General features: G+C 40.0%; 1 protein-coding gene across 4 annotated transcripts in view; it reads left to right on the forward strand.

The window, feature by feature from the left end:
* The window catches only part of LOC5578281 (integrin alpha-PS2), a 289,453-nt gene that overhangs the window by 16,426 nt on the left and 245,519 nt on the right, over nt 1-27,508 (forward strand). For 2 of the 4 annotated variants that reach the window (XM_021839218.1, XM_021839221.1), the window contains exon 2: nt 2,317-2,983. In XM_021839218.1, the coding sequence (XP_021694910.1) occupies nt 2,673-2,983 (311 nt within the window). In that variant the 5' untranslated portion in view covers nt 2,317-2,672. Of the gene's footprint in view, nt 1-506; nt 806-901; nt 921-2,316; nt 2,984-27,508 lie in introns of those variants that run through there. The other 2 variants (XM_021839219.1, XM_021839220.1) reach the window with 2 other exon arrangements.

Consider the following 27,508-nt stretch of genomic DNA (forward strand, 5'->3'; position numbering starts at 1 on the left):
CAAACAGACGTCACACTCTCATCATTGACCTTTTTAACGGTCGATTCAAAAATATGGTATGTGGCCAATCCACCACCTGCAGCGCTTGCATCGTTTTTGTTCGCGTTTGACGTTTACACACTACCGCCATCTGTTGGCCCGTCTACCAAACTTACCAATTTTAGCATTGGGCGTACATGTACTCGTGACTATGATTTTGATCGAATTTTGTTTGTGTTACGTCTGTTTGTCTGTGATCAAACTTTGCATAATTGGTGCTAGAAATTTCAAAATTGGTTGAAAATGAAAAAAGCTATGTAAACTTCATATACTATAACTTGAAAATTCGCCATCTCTAAATCTCTAACCAGCCGAAAAAAGTTTCAAAAACTACCAGTAGTTGTTCAAACTTCGTTAGTTGGTCAAACTTTGAAGTTTCCCATTTTATGCGATTTAAAATCCGAAAATCACACAAATTTTCGGTTTCAGAAACTTTGGAAAAATAAGTCGCATCCTACTCTGCACATCCGATGAACGGTAGAGTGTAGCTGACGGGGGGGACGTCGATTTTCCGTTACACTTGGCGGACGCGTCGCGACGCATCACGCACGGTTTGGCACGGTGCGAACACATGTGTGCCGTCGTACACAGATAGAGAGTGAAGGATGCTGGGGCAGTATCGTCCCACGTGCGTTTCGCCATTCGTTACCACAGTGACTAATCCGCCGACGCACGAAAGTCGTCGTCGTTTGGCTGTCTCGGGCGTAGATCCGAGTTGGCTCTGCTCTGATGGTGATCTGTTTTCGGTGCTTGGGGTGTTTATTTCGTGAGTTGCTTTGATCGTGAACGCAATCGAACTCGAAGTGTGTGCGGAGGAGCAGGCGATGCGGATAGAAGCAACAGCAGACGTTCGTTCGCTCATTGAGCAAGCCAAGGATTATGTAATGTTATTAGTGCGCGGGGGCGAACTAGGATCGTGGACGGAAGTGATGCAGTGTGTGAAGGAAGAGTGAGAGGATGACATTGGGAAGCTGATGTTGGGTTTGTGTTTTGAAAGCGAAGAAGCAAAAAATGAAGAGCTATCAACTAACTTGCAGAAGAAATCATTGAGTGGCGCCGAAGTTGAGATCATTCTTCTGTTTCGGTGATCATCCACAGAGTATTCAGGCTAACTTTTCTTCGTCTTGGCATTACGTCATCACTGGGACAGAGGCTGCTTCTCAGCTTAGTGTTCAACGAGCACTTCCAGTAGTTATTAGCTGAGAGCTTTCTTTGCCAAGATTGACATTTTCGCAATCGTATATCGTGTGGCAGATACGATGATACTCAATGCCCAGGAAAGTCAAGGAATTTCAACTACGGAAAAGATCCTGGATCGACCGGGAATCGACCCCAGACACCTTCAGCATGGCTTTGCTTTGTAGTCGCGGACTCTAACCACTCGGCTAAGGAAGGCCCCCAAACGCCACTAGCTGTTACACTCTCTGAATATGATTCGATCGGTTTGTTCGGATCAAAATCCAAACACTGAATGTGAAGTTAAATTTTGCGAAATCTATTTTGAATACTCAATATTGGCGTTCGCCACACAACTTTAATAGTGATGAAAATGTAGAAAAAATGATTTTTACTAGAATCTTAACAAATTTTGCACCACTTAGGCGAAAGCAAGTGAGAATTGGCTCATTCAATATTCAAATTGTCAGAAACATAACCCAACTTTTATTCGTCAATTGATTACTGCCATCTAGAATCTGGCCAATGACCCTGATAGATGCAATCTTTAACAAAGTAAATTTTCTGCAGCTACTCATCTATCGAGTGTCAATCACATTTGCCGTATTTCACACCAATCAGCTCGAATCCTTCAATTTAACATTCACCCAAGCCTTAAAAAAATATTAATCACCCTACCCAGGCCTCAGGGTCACCATGGTTACGTCGATTTTACGACGTGTTGATAAGCTCCCAATGAGATAGGACCTTCTTCCCACTTTCCACTGCTCTCTTCCGTCATTATCTGCCCTATGGCGGCCAACGAATGGACAGATGGAAACAGAATCCAAGAATCCTCGGCAATCTCTGCTACCTACCTACTACGAACATGAGATAACGCATCGTCTCGATCGTCTCAAGAACGCAGGAGGCGACGACTACTCACAATCGTGCACGCATCTTGCCCCCGACCAGCTGATTCGGTGACTAGACTCTGAGAACGGAAGACATGGCACACTAGATTGCTCACGTTTGCTCCGCAGAAAAAAGCATCTCCCGTCGTGATCGCGTGTGTGAAATCTCAGCTGGCAAGATTGTAATTTTCCGAAAATTATTCTACAGGAAACGTCGCAACTGGTGAGCGGAAGTGCAAGAAAAGTGATGAGTGAAGCGAACCAGCCGCCCAGTTCGGCCCTGAAGTGAATCGTGAAATGGAAGTGTAGGGTGGCGCCCAATCAAGAGTTCAAAAGTTCAAAAATCTCGCTGATCTTGACGCGGCGCGACGCGTCAATATTTGTTAGTGAAGCCGGTGCGCGAAGACGAAGACGAAGATTTGCGCGAGGCGAGATCATCCAAGCAGTCGGTGTATTGTTCGATCGCGCCTCAACTCAGAATATCACATAAAAATCGGAATCGCGCAGCTGACTGGGGACGTGAGTGAGCGAGAGAACGTGAGCAGGAGAGTGAGGCGGACAAAAATGGCAACGATAAATGACCCTGGACCCGTTGCCAGTGGCGGCAGCAGAATCAGCATCAGCGGTGGAAGTGATGACGGTAGTAGTGGTATTAGTAGTAGCAATCGAAGCGAAGGCGGTAGTAGATTCAGCCGATTCAATGCCAAATGGCACCTGTTCCTGTCGGGAGCTCTATTGTTCCTGATTGGGTGGATTTCGGTGCCGCCGGTGCAGGGATTCAACGTGGACACCGTGAACTACGTCCTGCACGAAGGAGCTCCCAATTCGATGTTCGGGTTCAGCGTGGTTTTGCACCAGGAACAGCAGCGAAGCTGGTTAGTATGCCTCATTTTATCTTGTTTGGACGTGGGATTAAGTCAGAAGTGAGTCAGTGCTGCGGCGGTCAACCTTGTTTGATTGATTTTAATGGGCTCGCTCGATGTCCAATGCTCAGGCTCCACTGTGGCGATGGGCGCCACAGAAGCGAACTCGGTCTCTGGTTTCGCCGATCGAAGCAGGCTAGAAACTGTCATATGGATCGTTCTCTGAGCCTGATTGAGGTGGGTCATTATAGTGCTTGTAAAAGGATTGCTTTGATGACAGATTACTCCCACGCAACATTAGCTTTCGGCTAGTGAATCATATGTTCTTAAGAATTATGGGTTTGGTTGTGATTTATTTGACTCAAGGGAGTCACTTTTGGAGGCGATATGTGGAACAGCTTAACAGAACTAGAAGGTGTTATGCCAGATAACGGAGCTCTTACAAAGACATCTAAAAGCATTATAAAGAATGCAAAAAGAATGAAATAAGACATAAATGAAAATAAGACGGAAAAGGATACTTCTATTTTCAGTTTCTTTTGTTTAAATTCTCCTTCTTTTGTCCATTATCGTAAACTTCTTTTGTCACATAATTCATTTAGCGTACTTTAAACGGTTAATTTCTTCAGTTAAAAAAAAAAAACACAAATGCATCGCATTCATCATCTGGAAATACCATAAATAAAGCGTAAAATACTTCCGACAAAAAAACCGACGTAACAAATGCATTATCCTCCCGTTCCTGACTCGCAAAGAGGTACCAAAAGTTGATTTACAGACCCATTATTGCTCAAACTTTATTGGTTTATTTACGGGGAAGCACTACACTACAAACACCATTCTGCCATTTGGGTTCGTCGTAATGCGACCAACTTAATTTGTTTGAGCAACCAGCCCATTCCCTTCGCGCGTCAATTTCGCAGGCTATTTTCGGTGCACAGCTCTAGTAAAATAATTTATTACGAACCCCGTTTTCTTACGCTTGCTTACCTTCCTGTGCGCTCTGCTGCATCCAGTTGCGCGAGAACGTCTTGTTCCTGGTTCCGAAATTTCCCTCGGTGCGCCTTGCACCCAGCATCGCATCGGCTCAAAGCCAGAACATGTGTTGAAAATCTCCGATTGCATTCTCTCCTTCGACGAGCACAGCTCGCATCGAAGTAGGCTTTGCATGTTTCCTTTTAGAATTTTTGTTGAATGAACTTCCGAAAGGGACGCCAATTTTCTCCCGGCATGCTTCGATCTTCGGGTTTGCGTTTGTGTTCCAATTGAGAGTTTGAAAAATGTTGCCATAATTTTCGAACTTATTGTTTGTTTGATTTGGCTGGGAAAATATCCCGAGTGCGAATGGCACTCGACCAACTGGTTCCCTTTTCGAATGTTTGCTGGAGTAAGTTGTGTAATTGCCTCTTCGTCGCCGGTACTTGAGCAGCTGTCATTGAAGCGCGGTTCTAACTAGCGGAAGAATCAATACGCAACAGAAATGTAAAAGATGATATATTTATATGGAGGAGTGCGAGATTACTCTGAGCCTACAGGGCACACGCACTCCAAGTGCGCTTCCAAGTCGACAACGAAGTGTGCGGGGACTGGTCCAAAGGCGTATCCAGGACATGAATCACGAATTCCATAGAAAAACTGTCAAAGTGCTTCGAGTGCTTTCTGTGCGAAAAACAAGAAGAGAGATATTTTTTGTTACGCACACGATGGCAGTTCCTTACGAAGGTGCGAGAGCTTTGTGGAATCTCTTTTTGCTTCGTAGTCGCGAATCAGCTTATTTGGAATCAATGTGATGGATTTTACTCAGGTGGCGCAGATGATTGATGCGTGTTACTAGTTCTCTCTTTCATTCTCCCGCTGTTCTTATGCAGCGCGAATAGTAACGTCACTATTTGCGCTGCATAAGAACAGCGGGAGAATAAAAGAGAGGACTAGTGGCACGCATCAATCATCTGCGCCACCTGAGTTAAATCCATCACATAGGCCTTTTCATGCGACAGATCCGTCTATGCATTTGTGTACATCGGTGGAGGACCGGTGCTAACTCGGGCCTGTCATTTTCATAGAAGAATTGTCATAGTGCTTCCCGATCAGCTGATTTGAGACGTCATGTGAATAGGCTTATTGATTTGGAACGTCTTGTGAAAAGGCCTATTTAACTCTAGCCAAACGTCAGATTATTTGATCCCTAGCAGAAAGCGAGCTTACTTACAACAATCATTAGCGCTTGTAAAAAGCTGGCTATTCTACAATCCTCTGCATATCTCGACAAAATACAAGAGCATATAATTTTCAAATAGAATATATTATTCTGTGATGATTTGCTTTCACTTGTAAATTCTGGTATGGACATGCAATATTTTTGAAGTGATTAAGGACGTTTTATGTGATCCAAACTGTCATGAAGTCCAGAAGATACGATCTACTTCTGTGGTATGCTGTAGTTTTTATCAATATACAAGATCACGAAGATTTCTGAACCTTTCAAGTGCAAGCAAAGACGAAATAAAGACCGCCATGTTCTTTGCAATTGCCCAAAACTTTATGGCATTTAAGGTAATAGAGAAAAATCTAGAATGCCTTGAAAAGTGTACTGTGATCTGTCAAACTTGGGTACCTTTTGCAGTACTAAAAGACGGGAGTGGGACGAACCTGGTTGAAGTTCAGTAATGTGAAAAACTTAAATTCTCTTAACTCACGATTTTTCATACGTAAGTTTTCAATCACTCAACTCAGCAGTCAAAAAGATGAGTTGCTTCATTTATTTGACTCATTGTCTCGTAATTCCATAGTTTTGTTATACTTGATAACTCAACATGGACACAAGTTACGTCTTGGATGTTCTAGGTCATATTGACTAACCTAAAGATCAGTGATTAAATCTACAGTTGTAAATACTCCTTCTTTATTTACACTAAATCACGATTTGGATTCAATCATGTTTGCTGAACCCAGGTTCATCCATTCACAGATACGGCTACCAAATATTCAAACTATCTCAATGAACTTACTGCATAATTATATTTGTAGTGAACTTCAGAGTATTTTGGACGATCTAAAATATTGCAAAATCATTATTGCTGCCAACACTGCTCCGCACCGTAAGCCTGTGACGTTTTGACGAAATGTTTTACAGCAATATGTCAGCAGAGGAGTGAATCTTGATCATCAACTCATTGTCATGCAGTGAAATAGCATACAAGTACAATTTGAAGATTTCCAGTCTTACATTTGAATATTTGCCTAAACTCTAAATTTACTTACAGCTAACAGTTAAAATTCAATTGCCTAACAGGTAATTAGTATATGTAGTTATCACAGAATTGATCACAGTAAGCCTGAGAAGTTCATGCAAATCAGTGTTCTAACCTTAAACCTATTATCACAGATGTACAAAAGAAATGTTACGGACGATGTTAAAATATTTCTAAAGGAAGCTTTTACCGATTTATGTGAGTACCTAAAATTAATAATTTGATAAATTAATATGATGAACTAATAAAATTCCATTATTGAAGCTGTTTCGCACCCAAAGAAACGGAGTTTGCGATATGCTGTATACTGCCGTTCTACGCATATTTGTTCCGCGGTTCATAAGTTTTACATAGAACATGGGACAAGTAGGCGTAGAAGGGCAGTATAGAAGTCGAAAAAAGAGCCCCTAAAAACCCCATTTAGCGTCGTAACAACCATATCAAAGTGTATGATTTTTCTTAGGTTTTATATATCTTGCTTCAAAACACATTTCGGCCTAAGTTTCTGTTACTGACTTACTGTTAGGATGACCTGAAAAAGCTCAAAACTATCAAGCAATGTCTGTTGGGCTTCCATTCAATAAATGAACAAGCCTTTTTGGAAATTTCTGGAGAAATCGCCATAGACTTGAGAGTTTTTGACGAAATTACCGGTGGTACTTCGGAGACAGTTGGGCTGTGGGCTGTCTGCCAGAATAGAGGTCTAAGGTCCTATCGCATTTGTTTGTACTAAACGCTTGAGCTTATGTCAGGAATACACGATTACTCAATAGGGTCTCAAAGTGTTTGATGAAATATTGTTTTCATTAAATAACACGCTAGAGCATGTTTTTGCTGCTACTTTGGCAAATTTTTCTGCTCAAATCACGGATATATCATATTTATACCATATTTAAACTTAAATTTAAAAGATGGATCCACATTTTAACCTTGATGCCACAGGGATTCTACTATTTTTCCTATCTGACATCAGCTTTGTAGTGTTCTGCTCTTAATAAGATTTTTCATTTTCTCAAACTAATCACTTTAGTCACTTTTTGTTTACAGATTCACCACTTTCTGTTCTTGAACTCGTTACTTACTATTCTCAGATTTATTTACAATTTTCTGTTATCAGAATTCCCTTTTCTGTGCTCAGATTTATTACTTTCTGCTCTCAAATTTATCAGTTTCTGATCTCAGATTTGTCTCATAATTGTCAATTTCTGGTCTCCAATTTGGCACTTATATATTGAGACGTATGACTTTCTGTTTTAAGAATTGTCTGTCACTCCCTGTTTTCAGATTTGTCTCTCTCTGTTCCCAGATCTCTTTGTTCTTGATTATATACCAGTTGTTTTCTGTTTGTGATGTGCTCTCTTTTCAGCTTATTCTCTGATTTCTTGTCTGTGGGTTTCGGTCTGCTTTTTGGTTTCTCTATAATTTCCTGTCAGCTTCGTTATATTTTCTCTGTTTTCTACTTTATTCTCTCCTATATTCTCTCTGTATTTTGTTCATGCTTATGACATCTTTATTGTGTTCTAATTTATGCTCTTCATTCCACGCACTTTCTTTTTCTCGTGTTTCTTTCGCTCTGTTTGCTAGCCTTCTTAGCTCGGTGCTTGTTGTGAACTTTTGTCATTCTTCAATGCTGTCTATTTTCTAGATTTTCTCTTCTTCTCTTCTTAAACTTGTTATTTTATGCTTTCGGATTAGCAGAATTATTATTTCCAGTGTTTAATTTTTCTCATTCTGCTTTTAAAATCTTTCGTATTGCTTTAACCCCCGTTGGTTTGACCACATTCAATCTGAACACTTTTTAATTTGTATCCCGCTAATTTGCATATCGTTCAAATTAAAAAAGTCATTTAGCTTATGGAATGGAGTGAAGTGAAATGGAACGCTGTGAAACGGAACGCTGTGAAACGGAACGCAAAATCAAAACAAAACAGTAAAAGAGGTTCCCAGAAACATAGTTCTAGGGTGACTAGATGTTCAAATTAAAAATAAACTACCGTTTAAATTAGCGGGGGTGCACGGTATATGTTTTCTGAATTTTCTCTGCGATTGTCAGATTATTTTAGTTCTCTCATTTTGATTGATTCGTTTCTTTAATTTTTCGCTGAATGTTTCTTAATTCATTTCCAATTACTTTCGGATTTTTCATAATCTTCCAGGGTCGCTTTCTGAGTTGTGATGCCTAGGGACAGTTTTTGTTTTTCGCTCACGGCTAATTGTACTTTAGACATTGATGCCTAGTAATTATTTTATTCTATTTTTTTGCTTTATTCTCTCTATTTTTTATGTCATGCTCTTAAAATTTTGTTAAGCTTTGATTTCTCATAATTTTACTTGATTTCTTCAAAATTCAAATTAGATTTCAAACCATTGGGACTGGGCTTCAGGACCCTATTTTCTAATGTTGTGTTTTGTTTTAAGTTTTGTTATTTTCCGTTTTATGAGTTTATGTCACATCTCATGATGTCATTAACTCAGCGAATGCGTCGAGAAAGCCCGAGCAAGCGTCATTTTTTCCCCTCTTGGGTTGCGCGTTATTTTGCCGCAATCCTAGTTGTTTCCTTCTTGTTCTAGAGGCCCGAACAAACGAGTCGGTTTCGTGTCTTGTTGTTGTTTTTTCGTTCTTTCGGCTTGCGCGCATTTTACTAGGCAGAGCTTCGTGAAGCCCAAGTATTAGTGTTCTTGTTTTGTGTCATCAAAGCAATCTTTTGCATGAAGAGCAGAATTATTATTTTTCTCTCGTCTCCAGAGTGATTTCTTTCTCAGTTAAGCTAAGTATGCTGTTTCGCTCAAGAAAAGTAAAGAAATTCCTTGACTGAATGGGTCAAGAAATTTCCTACAGAGAGCCCCCTTTGAAGTGACATTTCTTCTCAACTGCGTACTGTGATCAGAAAAAAGTGATTTTCTTGACCATTTAGTGGGAGAAATTTTCCACGCATCGAGATAGGCGATTCCTTTTCTTGTCAGTAGCAAACCGGCCTTTAGTGTGTACACATTAAGTGAAGCTAAAAGTGGATTGTGACTGCTCAGTCGAGGATGAAGGATCAATTGGTGAGCTTGTTCCACGCTTTTATTTCAAATATATAAAACATTAATGAATGCATATTTAATCGTTACAACAGTGGGACGTAAATACGACTTTTCTACTAAGTATGAATGGTTCGTCACTGGGAGTGTCGGCATACGAATAAATACGATAAAAATTCTGTAGCCTGAGATATATACATGAGTTATGGTTACGGCTCGGTCCCCCAAGGGATTTTGTAATATCTCTGGATTTAGATGACCTATGATCAATGTTGACACAGATGCTCAAACTAGAAGAGTTTTTTGAGAACTTGTGAAAAAATGGAGCAAATATACCAATAAACAAAAAAAGTAATCGCGATTTGAATTTCTTTCTTGCGGTAAAAAATGAAGCTGCCGGTAGAGGGGTTGAGAAAGGACTTTGAATGGTTCGACACTATAAGTGAAGACTTGCAAAAGGTTATTTTTATTCAACAAACTTTAAATGGTTCGCCATTGTAAGTGTCGGCATAAGAGTGTTCTGTAATGGTCCAGCCAATCGAGTATATTTTTATTTTCTTATGAGTAAAATATGATAACAAAACGTCCTGACAACTATAGGCATTTTGCGTTTAGCTAATTGTTCAGCAAACTTTGAACCGTTCGTCACTTCAAGTGTCGACATTATTTTATTCTACATGGATTTTTTTCATATCAATTGAATACATTATATTTATAAACATGTTCATATCTTACAAATAATCGTTTATCATGGTCTAATCGCTTATTATTGTGAATCCTGTAACCCAATAATCCTCCCCACGAACAAACATCCCTCCCAGTAACCTTTGTGGAGATGCATAGGAAAACACGGTCTCCAAATAGCAAAGGTTACACACTAATATTCCTTCCCCCAATCCCACCTGACTTATTGACCCTGTATAAATAGAGGCACTGAATTAAGGCTGAGCTACAATGATGTGAGCGGCAACGCGGCGCGGCAGGATTTGACAGTTAGCCCATACATTTTCTGTCAAATCCTGCCGCGCCGCGTTGCCGCTCCCATCATTGTAGCTCAGCCTTTACGCACACTGAAGAAGATTTTGGCCAAACCCAGCTGAACTTCTAGTTGATTCTTTGTGCATATTCACTGACTTCGGGCAATCACGGAATAGCAACCATTGATATGTGTAGTCAGTCTAAGCTAAGCTAAGCATCCCATGACTTTAACTCAGCTTTTGGGTAAATTATGTTTTCCGTGTAACTTCCATAACGACAGATGGGAACAACCCCAGTGTTAAAAAGCAAAATTCCAGTGGTTCTTTGCCGACCAAGTGAACGTTAAACATGATCAAAAGAGTCAAGGTCTAAATTTCAACGCTTTTTTTTTTCAATATTGTCATTCGAGCGAGAAAAATTGCCAAAGTAGTTGCAAGAACATGCTATTTAATGTTAATAAATAAAAACAAGATTTGGGACCCTTTATGTGAAAATTCCAAAGAAAAGTTCGTTGAAGTTTTTCTAGAGGAATTTTTAGAAGGCCATTGGGACAATTTTTGGAGGAGTTTCTGGAAAAGCTTCTGGAGAAACAGAAGCTTCTGTTGAAGCTACTACAGTACACGATATTCGGTATCTCGATATCGAGTTAGAGAAGCATAATCAAATTTGATTTTCATGGCTACCTCGATGGTTCTTTGAAACGCAGTTGCACTGCTTTATGCTCCATAACTCGATACCTCCCTAACTCAATTTCCTCAAATATTGAGTTATGGACAGTTGATTGTAAGAGAATTCCCTTCAAATATTTCCAGATGAATATTAGATACAACAAAAGAAAAATTTCTGATGAGATTGACACAGCAATTTCTGGAAAAACGTATCAGGAAAAGTTCATAGTTTTCCCAATATAGGTCTAGCCGGATTTGTTAGATAATTACTACAAGAAACACTTGAAAAACTTCAGGAACAGTTCCGGGAGTAATTCCAAGAACAATGGATGATTAAAATATCCTAAACGGCCGCTATGAAAAACTTAGATAGGGACACCTTAGTCCTGTGTGTTTGACAGAACAGCAATGCTGTCACAATGTTAAATCCCAAATACGGTCAATGATCCTTTCTTCAAGCAATGCTCAAAGAAATCTTACCGAGTGTATTGAGTATTTATTTATTGCTGTTTTCATACATGAACTACTTTCGAATTTATTGGAGAAACTTCTATTAGAGTCGTCGGAGATATTTCTGTTCTAATCTCTGGAAGAAACCACCCCCTGACTACGCTTATGGCTTGGCGCAAAAGTAGAGCAAGAATGCAAGCAGCAGCACTGGAAACATGTGCACCGTTCGTCATCCATCGGGTGCACCGCGTTTGTACATGAATATTGATAGTTATGTGATCTATACTCGTTGGTGGCCGACGAGATCTAAGTAGGCCAAACCGCATGCGATGACTGCACTAGTTGAAGTGGACTTGTTCTCTGCTTCAAGTAGAAAGAGTACTAGATTATTATGAAAAATGGTCCCAATTTTTGGCAACACTGCCAATGTCAATTTCGTATTTGCCATTCTAATTGCTCCGAGCCAAAAACGGTAATTACCACCAAAATCGACAGCAAGCAAATCGGACTAGAAGCCCTACCATCTGTTAACCAGATGACTGCACGCAAAACATGGCAAACTTGTAACGCACCATTTTACGACCCGATCTTGGGAGCCCTCTTAGAAATGTAAAGCCGACCATAAATCTCGCAGCATTACCCTTCGGAATCTGCATACATCAAGTAGGGTACCGACCGGCATGCATTTATTACTCCTGACGCCTTCTGCTCCTCCTTCGCACTTTTTAAGTCGCTCCGAGCACCGACTCAAGGTTTCGCTCCACCAACACTCACACTAACAGCTTCATTCATAAAAGTTGTCAGTATCAATTTCCAAACAAAATTCCACTCAACTTTGTCGCACTTTTTTTCTGAAATGGATCGAAACCTACGCGCAACGCGCAATCAATCGCAGCAAGCGCGGGTGAACGGCTGCTCCTCCGCAAAAATATGGCTGCAGTCGAATGGCTCGCACGCTCCGGTTGCTTCGATTATCATACAAACCGCGTGTGCGCGGACGGTAAATATTGACTCCTACACCGAGCACGGGGGCGTCCGGCAATAACTGCATGTTAGCCATCAAAGTCGATAATAATGGAATATTTAATGATCCGAGAGCCCGGTGCCTGGGAGCCCGGCAACAGTAATGCCAACCTCACCGGTGCGACGACGGTGGTGTGTATTGTTTACGAATGTGACAATTATCAGTGTTGGTTTCCGAATGTAAATCGCCGATTAGTATCAGTGTTGAAAACCGAGGGGTGATTCAAATTTGTAGAGGTGAAACAATGACGTCTGGCATCCGGTGGATAGATCGGATGGATCTCGATCGCAGTGTGCGAGAGCAAATTCCACTCAAGATCGTAAAACAGCGAATAAACAAAACACTGAACGATATATGATTGGAACCGCAAATGAACAGCGCCTCTCCCGCGCGCTTCCCGAACCTTCTCACCCGTTTGACACAGTTCTTCGATTGATGATGATGATCATGATGCTGTCGGCTGTGTCGCTGCCATGTGTTTGTTACAACCGACCGGGTACTCGATTTCGATATCTAATGCATTCAATCAACCAGCGAACAAGAATGAAACGAGTTATTAAATATACAAGTGCGCTACTAGTGCTTCACTTGGCCGGGAGAGCATTCTGTGTGATCTGTTTGTTTCGCAATCGCGACAAAGTAGGCTGGCGATGCGTGAGATTATTACGCAACGATCGAGGATCGCTGTCATCGAGTTAGCCTGCGTGTGCGATTGTGTGGGGTGCTGCTGTTTTCCTACGCGACATGACGCGGCGTTGTTATGGTTACACAACCTTTACATATCGTGCCGGGTGTCGTGATCTTTGATCGGAATAGATTGTTCTATTGGACAAACTATTTAAAGACTGGACTCGGAACAAATGAGACACAAAAAAATGATCACTAAAAGCTCATTTTAAATCGAATACTTCTCAAATTTTCAGGGATTTCTTCACTATCGCCCAAAACTTTTTGATCGGACAAAGTTCTGGTGTTTTGGCGGGTTCGCCTCCTTCGGGACCACATTAACGCCCTTCGCCGCGTACCAATCCATTACAGGCTTGGCGTGATGGCACGAAGTGAGATCCGGCCAGAACAGCGTGGGACCACGGTGAGCGCTTCTGCAAGCATTTCTCTCGATAAATCTGCCCGTTTATGGTGCCGGTTGTAACGAACGGCTTGCTGTACCGTCTGCACTCGCAGATCGCCTGCCACAACAGGTACTTCTTCGCGAATTTGTCCATCTTTCTCTTTCGGAACTTTTCCGGAACCTCCATGCGGGACGTACCGACAAAAAACTCGAGGCCGGGAATTTTTTTGGTGCCCGTCTTGAGGTATGGCTCGTCGTCTATGTCGAAACAGCCTGGCTTGCCCAGCCACAGTACAGCTTCCGCGCACGCAATTTGGTCGCCGCGTTTTGCTTGTCAGTCCGGTTTGGCGCCTCCCTGACCTTAAAAACACGTTGTCCAGCCCTCTTCATGGTCTGCTGGACGAACCACTTGGTCGAATCGGCCTTTTTGGCCACGCCTCGGGTGGAAAGGTTCGGGTTATTCTTAAAGTACTGTCTTATCTTCCGCGCCTTCTCTGGGCATTCCGTTTTCGGTTTTCGACCGCTTTCAGCGCACCGCTCGATGATCGTCTTCTCCTGGAACATCTTCACAACGCGAGACACGGCGCAATGGTGGATTCCAAGCGTTTTACCTATTCATTTGTGCACACTGACCAGGATTATTGATCTCCGCGCCCAATATTTGCAGGCGTCTTCTTGTTTCGAATGCATCTTGAAAACTACTTGACAGATCGCGAATGTTGCACACATAAACATAACACTCTTAGCTAGTGTTGCCCGAAATTTCATTAAGTTTACCCACGCGAAAAAAAAGTTTTACCCAAAACAAAGTGTCGCATTCTTTTCCGAGTCCAATCTTTATAAGTGGTACCCATTCTGAATCCGACTACTATGTCTTCATTCGTCTCTGTTTAGGGTGCAAACGAGTAGTTTCTTGCAGAATTATGCCCCTTCCGTAATGCAGCCCACAGACGCTCAGACGGTTTGACCAACATTGAATAGGAGTTTTGGGCAATAATCGTAGTGAGGTAGAGCAGAACTTTCAAAATTTAGGTATCAAAAGAAATGGATAGAAATTTCTCTTTCGGAGATTATTCTGAAAAGTCATCCATATGGGAATGGCTATGGGAATTTCTTCAAACATTCTATCCATAATCTTTTAGTGGTTTCCTCTAGTTATTTTGTTATTCTACTTTTAAGTATTTCCAGGAATCCATGGACTATACTAGTGTGTGGTATTGATCCGCTTTAGTTTAACCCTATGCTCCCACTGGCATTATGATAACTCTTAAGCGAAGTATGCACTTCAACAGAAAAGTAATCGCCTATCTCGATGCGTGGGAAATTTCTTGCAAGAAATGGTCAAGAAAAGCATTTTTATTTGATCTCAGTACGCAGTTGAAAAGAAATGTCATTTCAAATGGAGCTCACTGTAGAAAATTTCTTGACCATTTCTTCCGCAGAAATTTTTACTTTTCTTGAGCGGAACAGCATACTTAGCTTTAAGCTAAGTATGCTGTTTCGCTCAAGAAAAGTAAAGAAATTCCTTGACTGAAAGGGTCAAGAAATATCCTACAGAGAGCCCCCTTTGAAGTGACATTTCTTCTCAACTGCGTACTGCGATCAGAAAAAAGTGATTTTCTTGACCATTTCTTGGGAGAAATTTTCCACGCATCGAGATAGGCGATTCCTTTTCTTGTCAGTAGCAAACCGGCCTGCAAAAACATAATAGCCAAAGAATGCAAAGATAACACCCGATCGTAAATCAAGCAATCTAGTAGGCATAGCGTAAACCAACACGTCACTCTTCCAGTAACGTCAAAAGTAGAGCGTCAAGCTTTCTGTGGTGCTCCCGTTTGCCAACACCAATTCTAATTCCCACAACTAGGAATTCTACCAGAAATTCTTCCTGCGATTCTACCAGGACTTTTATCAATAATTCCACTCGAAATTTATCCACAGGTTCAACCAGAAACCCCTCCGGAGAAATTCATTCAGGCATACCTTCAGGTGGCACTCTTCCAAAGATTACTTCAAAGGTTTCTTTACAAATTACTAAGGATTGCCTCCACTGATTCCTTCAGAGATCAATCTAAAAAAATCCTCAAGTGATTTCTTTATCAATTTTGGGCAGGGCTTACTCGAAGGCTACCTCCAAGAATTCCTCCAGAGATTGCTTCAGGAAACCCTCTGGAAGTTAGTTCCTTGGATCATATCACGATTTTTTTCAGAAACCTCTCAAGGGATTCCGCAATAAATTCATCAACAGGGCTTCCTCCTTAAATACCACTAGGAGTTCCATAAGAAATTCCACCAAGAATTTCCTCAGCGTTTTTTCTAGTATTTTTCTATAGATTACCCCGGGGATACGTCCAAAAACTCCCCAAGGGATTTCTTCAGCGATTCATCCAATGTTTCCTTCAAAAATTCCACGAACAAATCCTCCAAAGATTTATTTAAGGGGTCTATTTTGTAAATCGAGCAGATCCAAGTGACTCATCTGTGGTCACTGTCGATCAAAGTAAGCATGCATATTTCAGATGTCACCCGTCGACTCCCATAGTAATCCAGTCACTTAAAGTGACAACTGTCGAAAAACTCGAGTGACAAGGCCGTATCGAGTGAAATTTTTGGTCGACAGTGATTCCAGTCGAGTCACTTTGGTCGACTCGACTTATAAAATAGACCCCTAAGAATTCCTCCAGCGAAACTTCAAGAATTGCTAAACAGAATCCCTCTCAAGAAATTTCTACAGGAATTCCATAAAAAATTCCACCAGGAGTTGCTCTTATCAAAAATTTTCCAGTCATTCTTCTAGTTATTTCCCTAAAAAATCCTCCAAAATATCCTACAGCGATTAATCCAAACAGTCTTCCAGGGATTGCATTAGGGATTCCGCTTGCAATTTTTTGAGAGGTTCATCCAGGCTATCCTCCGGAGATTCTTCTAGGGAATGTTTAATAAATTTTTATAGAAATTGCTCCAGTGTTTCCTTCAAAGATTCTTCCTAGTATCTGTTGGGCCGCCTGGTTCAGTTACCACTGGGCATATAGTGCGATGCTACAGCGCTAGCCCATTTATTTTGTAGGGAAAAATGTGTAGACTTTAATCAGTAAAGTGACATGAAAAATATGTAATCGCGTTAATAAATTGATAAAGTTAAAGTTGTTCTATTGAACGATTTCCCGGTATATTTTCATTCCGTTACGCGGATTCCACTGATCGAACCTCCGATAGTATCCCTGGAGGAACCCTAAGAGGCATTCTTCCTGGGATTTCTCCAGGGAATACTTCAAGAATCCACCAGAAATTCCTCCGTAGATTTTGAAGGGAATTTAACCATCAATTCCTTCCAGTATTAATTGGAGGACTTTTTCCAAGGATCCCACAACGAATTAACTTAGATAATCCATTAGGAACTTTTCAGGCATTGCTTTAAAAGATCTTTCAGAGATATTTTAAGTAATTTTTAGGGAATGTCTGGGAATTTCTCAAGAAATTGCTCCATGGATTTTTTTCTGAAATTTGAAAAAAAATCTTCTAGATTCTGCCTCATGGATTCAACCTGAAGGCTTTCAGAGAAATGCTTTGTTCTATCTTCTGAGTTAATATCAGTGGAATCCCTGAAGGAATTAACTATTGAAATTTTGTAGAAGCTCCCTTATGGAAAACTAGAGCAAAGAAAGAGAGAATTCTTAGTTCAATTCTTCGCGGAATTCCTGGTAGATTCTTGGGAAATGTTTTTGTTAATTTTCTGGACTCCGTCAAAAATCTAAGAAAAGAAATCATAGTAAAACCCAAAGTATTTTCTAGCAGAACTTTTGGTGAAACTCTGGTAGATTTTTCTGGTGGAAATTCTTGCGAAACTTTGGTGATACATATTTACAGTGTGAACCCTGGAAGAACTCCTGATGAAACTCCTGTAAAAACTCCTCCATCGAAAAATTACTTGCGAAATATTTGGAAAAAATAATTTTAATAGGATATTGACGTCGAATCCTTTGGAAAATCGTTATGGGATCCTTGGAGATCATCTTGGCGGAATCTTTTGAGGATTTTTTCAGAATGTTGTGGAAGAACCTCTAGAGGATTTTTAGGATTCTCGGTACAATCACCGGAAAAATATTGGTGAAGTTCCGGAAAGATTTTCTAGTGGAATCACTATGAGTTTTTCAGCTGAAATCTTTGGAGGTTTTGCTGATGGGAATCCCGGAGAATTACAGATGAAATTCATGGAGGAAACTCTGGTGGAAACCTAAGAAGAAACCCTGAAGGATTTCTGTGGGGAATTTTTAGTTGGAATCCTTAGTAGAAACCCTACCGGAATATTCGAAGGAATTCCTGGTGGCATTACTGAAGGAATTCTTGGAGGAAGCCCTGAATCCCTGTAGGAAAACCTGATAAATTCACTTAAGGATATTCTGGTGCATTCCCAAATTATTACCTTATAAGAAATTTTTGGTAATATCTCTGGAGGAATTCCTGAGAAAACCCAAAATCCATGGAGATGTGCCGTGAGAAACTCCTTAAGGATTGCCGGGATGAATTCCTCAAAGAATTTCGAGAAGAATCCCTTGACAAATTCCGCGAGGAATCCCATGAGAAATTTCGGACGGAGTCTCTTGAGTAATTCCGTCGATTACTAATTTATAAGTAATTTGTGGTCCAATTCCTGGAGGAATTCCTAATAAATCTCGAGAATGCTTGTAGAGATTCCGGGAGGAATTCCTTAAAAAAATCGAGATTTATTTATTGTGAAATTTTTGGTGACATCTCTGGTTTACTCCCTGGAGAGATTTCTGGTAATATGCCTGTCGATGTGAACCCTAGAAGAACATCTGATGTAATCTCTAGAGGAAACTTCTGATGTAATCCCTAGAGGAACTTTTGATGGAATTCCTGGAAGAAATCCGTTTGGAATTCCTCGAGGAACTCCTGATAGAATCTCTGGAGGAATTCCAGGTGGAACTTTTGTAGGTATCCTTGTAAGAAATCCTGGTTTTTAGAAGGTATAGAAGAACTCTGATGGAAAACCTAAAGTTATTCCTTATAGAATCCCTATAAGAACTCCTGATGGAATCCTTCGAGGAATTGCTAAAGATATTCTGGTAGGAACTCCTGATGGAATAATTGGAAAAACTCCTGATGAAATCTGTTGAAGAACTGCTGATGGAATCCCTGGAGAAATTCCTGATGGAACTCCTGAAATAATCCCTGGAGGAACTTCTTAAAATATCCCTAAGAGAAATCCTGATGGAATTAATTTCTCGAGGAACTCATGATATAACCTCTGGAGGAACTCCTGATAGAATATCTGGAGAACTTCCTGGTGGAATTTCTGTAGGATTTCTCAATGGAATCCCTGTAGGAAATCCTGATGAAATCCCTAGAAAAACTTCTGAAGGAATTCCTAGACAAACTCCTGATAGAATCCCAGGAGGAATTCCAGATATAATCTCTGAAAGAACTTCGGATGGAATCCCTGGAGAAATTTTTAATGGTATTGCTAGGGGAACTCCTGATGGAATTCCTAGAAGAGTTTCAGAGGAAATTCCTGAAGGAACCCCTGATGGAATCCCTAGAAAAACTTCTGGTGAAATCCCCAGAAAAAAATCTTGGTAGGTTCCCTAGAGAAACTTCCGATGCAATCCATAGAAGAACTCCTGATGGAATCCCTCTAGGAACTTGATATAATCTCTGGATAGAATCTCTGAAGGAATTTCAAGTGGAATTTCTGAAGGAACTTTTGATGGTACCCTTGTAGAAACTCCTGATGAAAACTTTAGAAGAAAAATAATGGAATACTTGGAGGAATTCCTAAAGATATTCTTGTAGGAACACTTGATGGAATAACTGGAGGAACTCCTGATGAAATCCATAGAAGAACTGCTGGTGGAATCCCTGGAGAAATTCCTGATAAGATTCTTGATAGAACTCCTGAAAGAATACCTGGAGGAACTTCTTTAAACATCCCTAGGAGAAATACTGATGGAATTCTTCGAGGAATCTCTGGAGGAACTCCTGATAGATTCTCTGGAGGTCTACCAGGTGGAATCTCTGTTGGAATTCTTGATGGAATCCCCGAAGAAGCTCCTAATGAAATCCTCTGAAGAACTTCTTCTGGAAGCCTTAAAGGTCCTGAAAGAATCCCTATAGAAATTCCTGATGAAATCCCTCGAGAGCGTCCTGATGGAATCCTTGTAGGAATTCTCAAAGATATTCTCGAAGGAACTTCTGATGGAATCATTGGATGAACTCTTGTTGAATTCCCAAGAAGAACTTCTGATAAAATCTCTGGAGAAACTTCTGATGGAACCCCTAGAGGAGTTTCAGATGAAGTCCCTAGAAAACCTGCTGATGAAATCCCCAGAAGAATTCTTGATGCAATCCTTAGAGAAATTATCGATGCAATCCCTAGAGGAACTACCGATGGAAACCCTGAAGGAACTCCTGAAGGAATCCTTAGCGGAATTCATGGTAGAATCTGTAGAAGTACTCCTGATGGAATTCCTGGTCGAACCCGTGTTTGAATCTCTAGAATAACTCCTGATCCCTAGTGGAACAACTGATGGAATCCCTGTAGGAACTCCTGATGGAATGCCTGGAGAAAATTTTGATGGAGTTCCTGGTGGAATCTCTGGAGGAATTCCTGGTGAATGCCTTCAAATAACTTCTGAAGGGAGCTTTTGATTCTCATGATGGAATCCTATAAAGAACTTTAAAGCAATTCCTAGAGGTACTCCTGGTGGAATCCCGTGAGAGAATTTCAGGTCAATCTTTGGAAGGAATTTCTAGACATCCTTACAGAAATTTCAGACATCCTTACAGAAATTACTAGTTGAATCACTGGAAAAAAAATCTTGAATAAATTTTTGAAGGAATACGTGGTAGAATCATGAAGGAATAACCGATGAAATCCATGAAGAAATTTGGTAGCATTCATGAAGAAATTCCTGTAGCATTACTCGGAGGAATTCCTGATGGAATCATTGTAGGAATTTCTGATACATTCCCTGACCCCTTGATCAAATTGGGCGTAATTGGGTTGTTTAGTGAAGAAAAATTCACAGTTTATTGCAGCTTGATCGAAAGAGCACATCATTCTAAGTATAACACGGTTTTAATGCACTCCAATATCTCAATGTTGATATTATAAATGATTAACAAAAATTTCAATCCGTTGACTCAATGACGTTTCAATTTACACAATGACAGTTCGTCCCGAAGTAAAGTTTGCCGAGGGGTGATTCAAAAGTGATTTCCATACTAATTTCAAACGTGTTTTAAAAATAGTTCCAGGTAACGGAAAATTGTGAAACTTTGGATTCTAGTTCATTTTTTAGTGTAAATTCGGAATATGTAAGAAAATTGATACTCCTAAACAAGCCAATTCGTGCGTTAATCCAATTTTGAGTTAATGGGGAGGAAGTTGTTTCCATTTGCATCCATGCGAAAAAATGCCTTCTGGCTAAGTTATTTTCACTCAACCGGCATATCAAATTACTCAACTTTCATTACTGTGTCACTAACTCAAATTTGAGTTAACGCACTAGGGTTCGGTTTTAGGGTTGTTTTGCTCTTCGTACTCTGACAGCAGTAGAAGGAGCGAATGAAATAGGGAGTGAAAAAGAACTCAAAAGTAAGTTCTCAGTTTTCTCCGTGTAGGTAATCAAGTAGGCTTGGAAAAGCATAGACGCCCGCAAAAGCATTAAGGCAAGAACGCAATGACAGCCGAATTGGTTTGAACATCGTAAGAACTGCCAATCATTCGTAGGCCCTTCCTCATGTTTAAATGGGGCGTAAATTTGAATCCTTACACAACTTTCAAACAAAATTTGATCTCACATGTTTATATGTTCTCTGTTTGTATAGCTATTTATAACTGTCTGATTGGATTTTTCTGATTCACGAATTCTCATTCAAAAACTGACTATGATATGGTGGCAATGAACCAAAGAGCGACACATTCGCATGACTAAGTTACCTGTCATTTGACAAAATAAACATTGCTCTGTCATTTTCAGGCTGATTGTCGCGGCGGCGCCGCAAGGTCAAGCAGCTGTTCACAATGATGACTCCAATGTCCATCTCTACTGAACGAACACCAATCAAGATGGATTTGCTTTTGTTTTCATGAGTTTTACATGAACGATTCGAACCGCGTCTCAGCCCCAACATCGGCGCTCAAATTTGCCATAATAATTAGGATTTATTGCTCACTTGACACCTACGTGGCACTGCCTTTTACGGCACCAGTTTCTGTCACAGTCGCAGCAAGCGGTGCGCTATGATGGCGTCAGCAGCCAAGTGCAGTACTTCCTCTCTTCAGTAGGCGCTGCTGGCTGCAGGGAAGGAATGCGCAACGCCCGCGCGCAGATGGTCACTTCGTCGAAGACCGCACATACGTCACCTGATGTTTGAACTTCAAACATTGTGAGCCCCGGCTCACATAAACCAACAAAAAGCCTAATTGAACTGTTTACACTGGTGATGGATCGACTGCACCAACAACCGGCGCAGCAAGCCATGCAAAACGACGCCCTTCGTCGAAGAAAGGAACATATTGTGCGCGGATTTGTTTGGGCAGTGCGATCGCAGTGATGAGACGTTGTCGCGCACGCGCTAGCTACAATGTCAAAACTCTGACGTAATGCCGTCTCGAGACTCGAAAAACTCGAACCCGATCCATCGGATCCATTCGGATTTTGTTCAAATATTGGTTTCTGTGTTTGCATATGGCATCGTGCGCGGGATGAAGGAAGAGGCGCGGCACGGTGTGCGCGGCTATCCCACGCGAGCAGCTGATCTCCGCTTGGCACAGTCGACGGACTTCGTCGCGCCGTCGACGGCATGTGCGAAATCGAAAATGATGAAAGTTGATGATTCTAACCATTTTAAAAGGGCAGAGCAGCTTTTGCCAAAGGAATTTGTTAAAAGCGTTCTAGAAAATTTCGGTTTGCAATGGTTGTTCCGCCCTTTGCACATGTTAGTCTAGAATTTACTCTCGTTTGTGGTTTGCATACTTGACATAAGTGCATATTTTCTGGATAGTACAGACGGTGGCACTTACGTCAACTATGCGCACATGGGCAGTATTGTATCCATACGAATCTCGAGTGGAAAACCGAACGGATATGGATTGGCGAGTGTAATAAAAATTGGCGTGGGCTGAATGGGTAAGCTCGGAGCGAAATTTTACTTCCACTGCCTATGATGGCGAAAGAATTCTTGCGCGGAGAATTCTATAATATGTGAATGTGATCTATTGGACGTGAAGCGATTGGTTGCTACAAAAACAATCAATGTACCAATGTACTTTGTTGGTGGTAGTAAAATCATTTACTATTAAGTTGTAACGCAGCAGTGTTGCCAGAAACTGTGTTTATTTTTGTTCTTCATTTGTTTTGCTTCCATGTCAGATGTAAAGTCTGTCTACATTCTGAAGAGATCTTTCGCCTTTATAAAGTTCTTGAACCGTGTTTTTGAGGGAGTTCAAAAGTTTTTTTTTTCGTTATCCGACTGCACTTTTATTTCGGTCGATACAATTTCTATTCGAAGTCCGATAGAATTGTTTCACACTGCGGCTGTCAGAAGAAGAAATTCTGAAGGAATGTTGCTCTGGCCACGTCAAGAATCTCTGTTGGTGATCCAACGGAAACTCTATTTAAAGTCCAAAAAGGTTCAAAATCAAAATGAATTACTATTGACAGCTCTGAAGATTTCTGTTCGAATGAACTTCTTTTTGAAATAGGATACGATTCTTATTTGAAATTCAAACGGGATTTTTTTCTCTGTTATAAGGTTTTGAAGTTTATAACATTATAATAACAGCAAGATTCCTGACACGGGTATTGACAATTAATTAACTGTGCAAGGCTTGTCACCCCCCCCCCCCCTCGGAGCGTGACGTAATTTGTGTATGACACCAACAATCCATTTAGAAGTTTCTTAAGAAGTTACTAGAGGAATACCTAGAGCATTTCCTTCCACATAAAATTTTGGAAAAAAATCCAGTAGTACCTGAATAATTCTAGCAGGGATATCCGAAGAAATCTCTGAAAAAGTCTTCGTAGAATTTTCTGAAGAAATCCCTGGAGGATGAAACTCCAAATGAAATCCATCAGCAGCTCGGCTTTCGCGATTCACAGACCTGTCAGTATCTCGCTTTGACTAAAGAGCGAGCTGATGGAACAAACCAAGTTTGGAAAACGATGCACTAGAATGATTCTTGAAGCGTTTCAGGAATTTAAATTGAAGGTTTCTTAGGCACATTTTTGGCAGAACCAGTTGAGAATGTGGAATAGCTCTAAAACAATTGGAAAAAATACTCGAAAAAATGGAGGAAATTTCTCTTTAGGATTTCTCTTTAAGGTCTTTCAAGATTCAATGCAGAATTTTGTTTAGGAATCCCTTAAGAAATTCCTGAATTTGCTAGATTGTTTTCTGTTGGCTTGTTGCGAAAATTTGTGGAATATTTCAAGGAGGGAGAAAGTTTTCGAACAAAAACTTGTTGTAATTCTTGGAATAATCTCTATTGGAATCCAGCATAAAATTCTGAACGAATATTTGGAATTTCTTGGAGGAACCACTGATGAAAATCATGGACGAATTTTTTATATTTTGCTTTATGCAAAAAAAACTTTCACCGAAATAATTTCAAGCGGATTACATTACTTCTCAAGAAAAGTCCAAAACAAACATAACGCATGTTCGTTTGGCTCAAACTTTGACAGCTCTCGCTACTCGATTGGCGCACACTTTGACAAAAATGTCTGCTTCCGCGAATCTCTCTCACAAAGGATCATCAAAGAAAACCATGTACGAGCTTTTAGATGAATCTCTGGAGGAATTCATATAAGTACTAATTGAGAAGTCTTTTGAAACAAATCTGGTGTTATAAACTAATAGAGTCCTAAAACTTTTGAAAAATCTTAATTTTGTTAAATAACACCATAGAGCGAGTTCTTGCTACTACTTTGGCAAATTTTCCCGCTCAAATAACGACTATATCATATTTTACCTTTAATTTAAAAAATGGGTCAAAATTTGAACCGTGACACCTTTGTTCATGTTTGACGTTCACTTAGTCGACAAAAACGTCAACTTTTTAATACTGGGGTTGCTCCTACCTGACATTTCGAATGGGACGCGGAATACAAAATACACACAAAACTTGAGTTTAAACCCTTGTTGGTTTAAAGTCAAGTTTTGTGTGCATTTTGTATTCCGACAAAATTTCAATTATGTGCGACAAAATTTCAAAAACCGGAGTTTTTTGAGTTTAAACCAACGAGAAACTTTCAAAAATTGAGCAAACATGTGTTTCTGGCCTAAACTTAAGCGTTTGGTACAAAAATTGAGACAGGGCTTTAGGACCCTATTATTAAATGTTTTTAGTAGGTCTAAGCCCAAAAAAAAGGAAATCTTGGAGAAATGAAATTGGTGAACAAACCTTTTGAGAAATGCATAGAGAAATTATTTATTGTTAATTCGGTCAACCGTTAGAAAATACATTTCGACGAACTTGAATTTTTCTTGGAATCCATGCAAGATACCCTACTTCGGAAGTAAGGCGCACTCGAGCGCATCCAGATGCGAATCGAATGCACCACTTCCGAAGTAAGGTATCTCCCATAGGTTCTGAGAAAAATCCAACTTCGGCGAGAAACCATGTATAACTTTTTACCGCACCGACAATACTAAATTACTGAAGAAATTCATGTACGGATTCCTAGAGAAATCTTTGAGGAAATAGTTGAAAGAACTAATGGAGGAATCTTTGGAAAAAAAACAATTTGGTGAGCATATTTAAAGTGTTTAAAGTGGGATTACTGATGGGATCTCCTTAAAAAATTCTGATGAGCTATCCAGTCAAATATTTTCGAGAAAACCCGGTTAGAACCCAAGTAACCATAAGCACTAATAATAAGCCCTTAATCAGCATCATAGATGCATACTGACATCATAATAGCACTCCAAATGCTCACGCGCCTCATAACAGCACTTTCACTGCATGCAAACACAAAGTACGTGATATTGAAATATTAGAGAAAACTTCGTTCTACGGTTGAACAGAAAGCCACCGCAGCTGTCACATTACTGATTTTCACAAAGCATCATCGATGGACTGCGATGATACCTTGGAAACCACGCTAATGACGATTGTTTTCTGCTGTTTTTCAAAGCTTAGAACTTTACTAGCATACTTTGATTAGATGGTTTTGTTCAATGATACAATGATTTTCAAGCCTGCGGTAGAACTTGGCGGCTACCGCAGAACGGAAAATTTTCTAAATATCCGCAATATATCTGTAAAAACACTGGATATAATTGAAACATGACCTATATGCGAATGTAGAGCCATTATAGTGCTCAATTAAAGCCTGTATGCTGCATCAGGCTTAGAACCATTAATGATGCAGACATAGGATTTCTATAAGCTGGAAGTGCTATTATAACGCATGTGTGGATCTATGATGCTGATTAGGGCTTATTATTAGTGCTTATGATTACTAGGGAAGTCTTCCAAGAGACCATTAAAGTATTTATAAAGGAATCCTTCATTGAGAATATGGCCTTAAAATGTTTGATGATTTCTTGTTTTTATGTAATAACATGATAAAGCATGTTCTTGAAACTACTTTGATAACTTTTCCTGCAAAAATAACAGCTAATCCAATTTTAACATTGAATTTTTAACATTCGCCAACAAAAACCTATTGGGCTGTCCTTGTTCGTAAGGTCGGCGTAAGCGCCACAGAACTTTTCAGTATACATTCGAATTTGAACGACAAATAACAAGGGGTCTAATTTATAAGTCGAGTCGATCAAAAATGACTCGACTGAAGTCAACTTCGACCGAAAAAATCGTTTTTCGAAAGCTGTCACTCTATGTGATAGGACTACTAAGGGAGTCGACGGATGACTTCTGAAAAATGTCCGCTTGCTTTGATCGACAGTGATTACAGACGAGTCACATGAATCTGCTCGATTTGTAAAAAAAAGGCACAATAATATTTTAAGAGATATTCCACGCAGATACCTGCATTAGGATGTGAACAAACGCTCTATCAATATCGAATCGTTGAATTTGCAATCAATCGATGAATAATACAGTTAGAATGCTCAATTCAAGTCGAACAATATAGAAGACCTACAAAATGTTAACAAATCGGTTTTCTTTTAATTTTAGTGTATAAGAGTCTATTCATCAGAAGGCCAGCTCCAAAGTCACGTTCCCCACAAGTTGGGAGATTTATACCATCATATGTGCTTGGTTAATAAAAAAAATGATGGGGCCTTTAGAAAATGTAATTTTTTCAACTCTCATGCATATATTTGAATGATCTCTATATGTATCAGTAAGAAACAGACCCTTATACACTTAAATCAGCAGAAAATCGATTCATATACATTTTCTATCTGTTGTTATCCAAGATTTTTATCCAAGATGATAGTAATGAATATTTATTGCTATAAATCTTTTTGTTCGGTGAATTTCTGAACGATATAATAACATACGATGCTTAAAAGGCGAAGTAGGCCATCATTGATATTTATACGCATCGTTGATGATTGCTGCTAAACCATGTCACAATGTCGATTTGATGAAAATCAGTCTGTAGTGCAATGATGTAGCTGAAGAAGTATCAGCATACTTTCAGCATGTAAGCGCATACAGTGATCCTTTTCCGTATCAATATCAACTATGAGGACAGAGTTTTAACGCTTTGAAATTGCAAGCTGAAATGTCAACATGACTTAGCCTTAATTTCATGAATATAAATTGGATTTATTGTTTGAAAAACAAGATTGTGTTTTTCTCTTTGTTTACTTTCTGGAGATTTTACTTTTTCAATTGTTCGTCTTGGATTGTCAATAGGACTTTTCATGTGACAGGTCCGTGTTTGCATTTGTTTACATCGGTGGAGGACCGGTGCATAGGCCTTTTCACAGGACGCACAGTAACGTATGGCTGGACAAAACCTCAAAATGTTATGCTCTCAAAATCGTTTGTTGATATTTTTGACAGACTTCTGTACCATTGAGTGACAATTTCTCAAAATTGGAGATTGATCAGTTTTGTTTAGGATT

This window comes from Aedes aegypti, chromosome 1, assembly GCF_002204515.2.
Source record: "Aedes aegypti strain LVP_AGWG chromosome 1, AaegL5.0 Primary Assembly, whole genome shotgun sequence".
In the NCBI taxonomy this organism is placed as follows: Eukaryota; Metazoa; Arthropoda; class Insecta; order Diptera; family Culicidae; genus Aedes; species Aedes aegypti.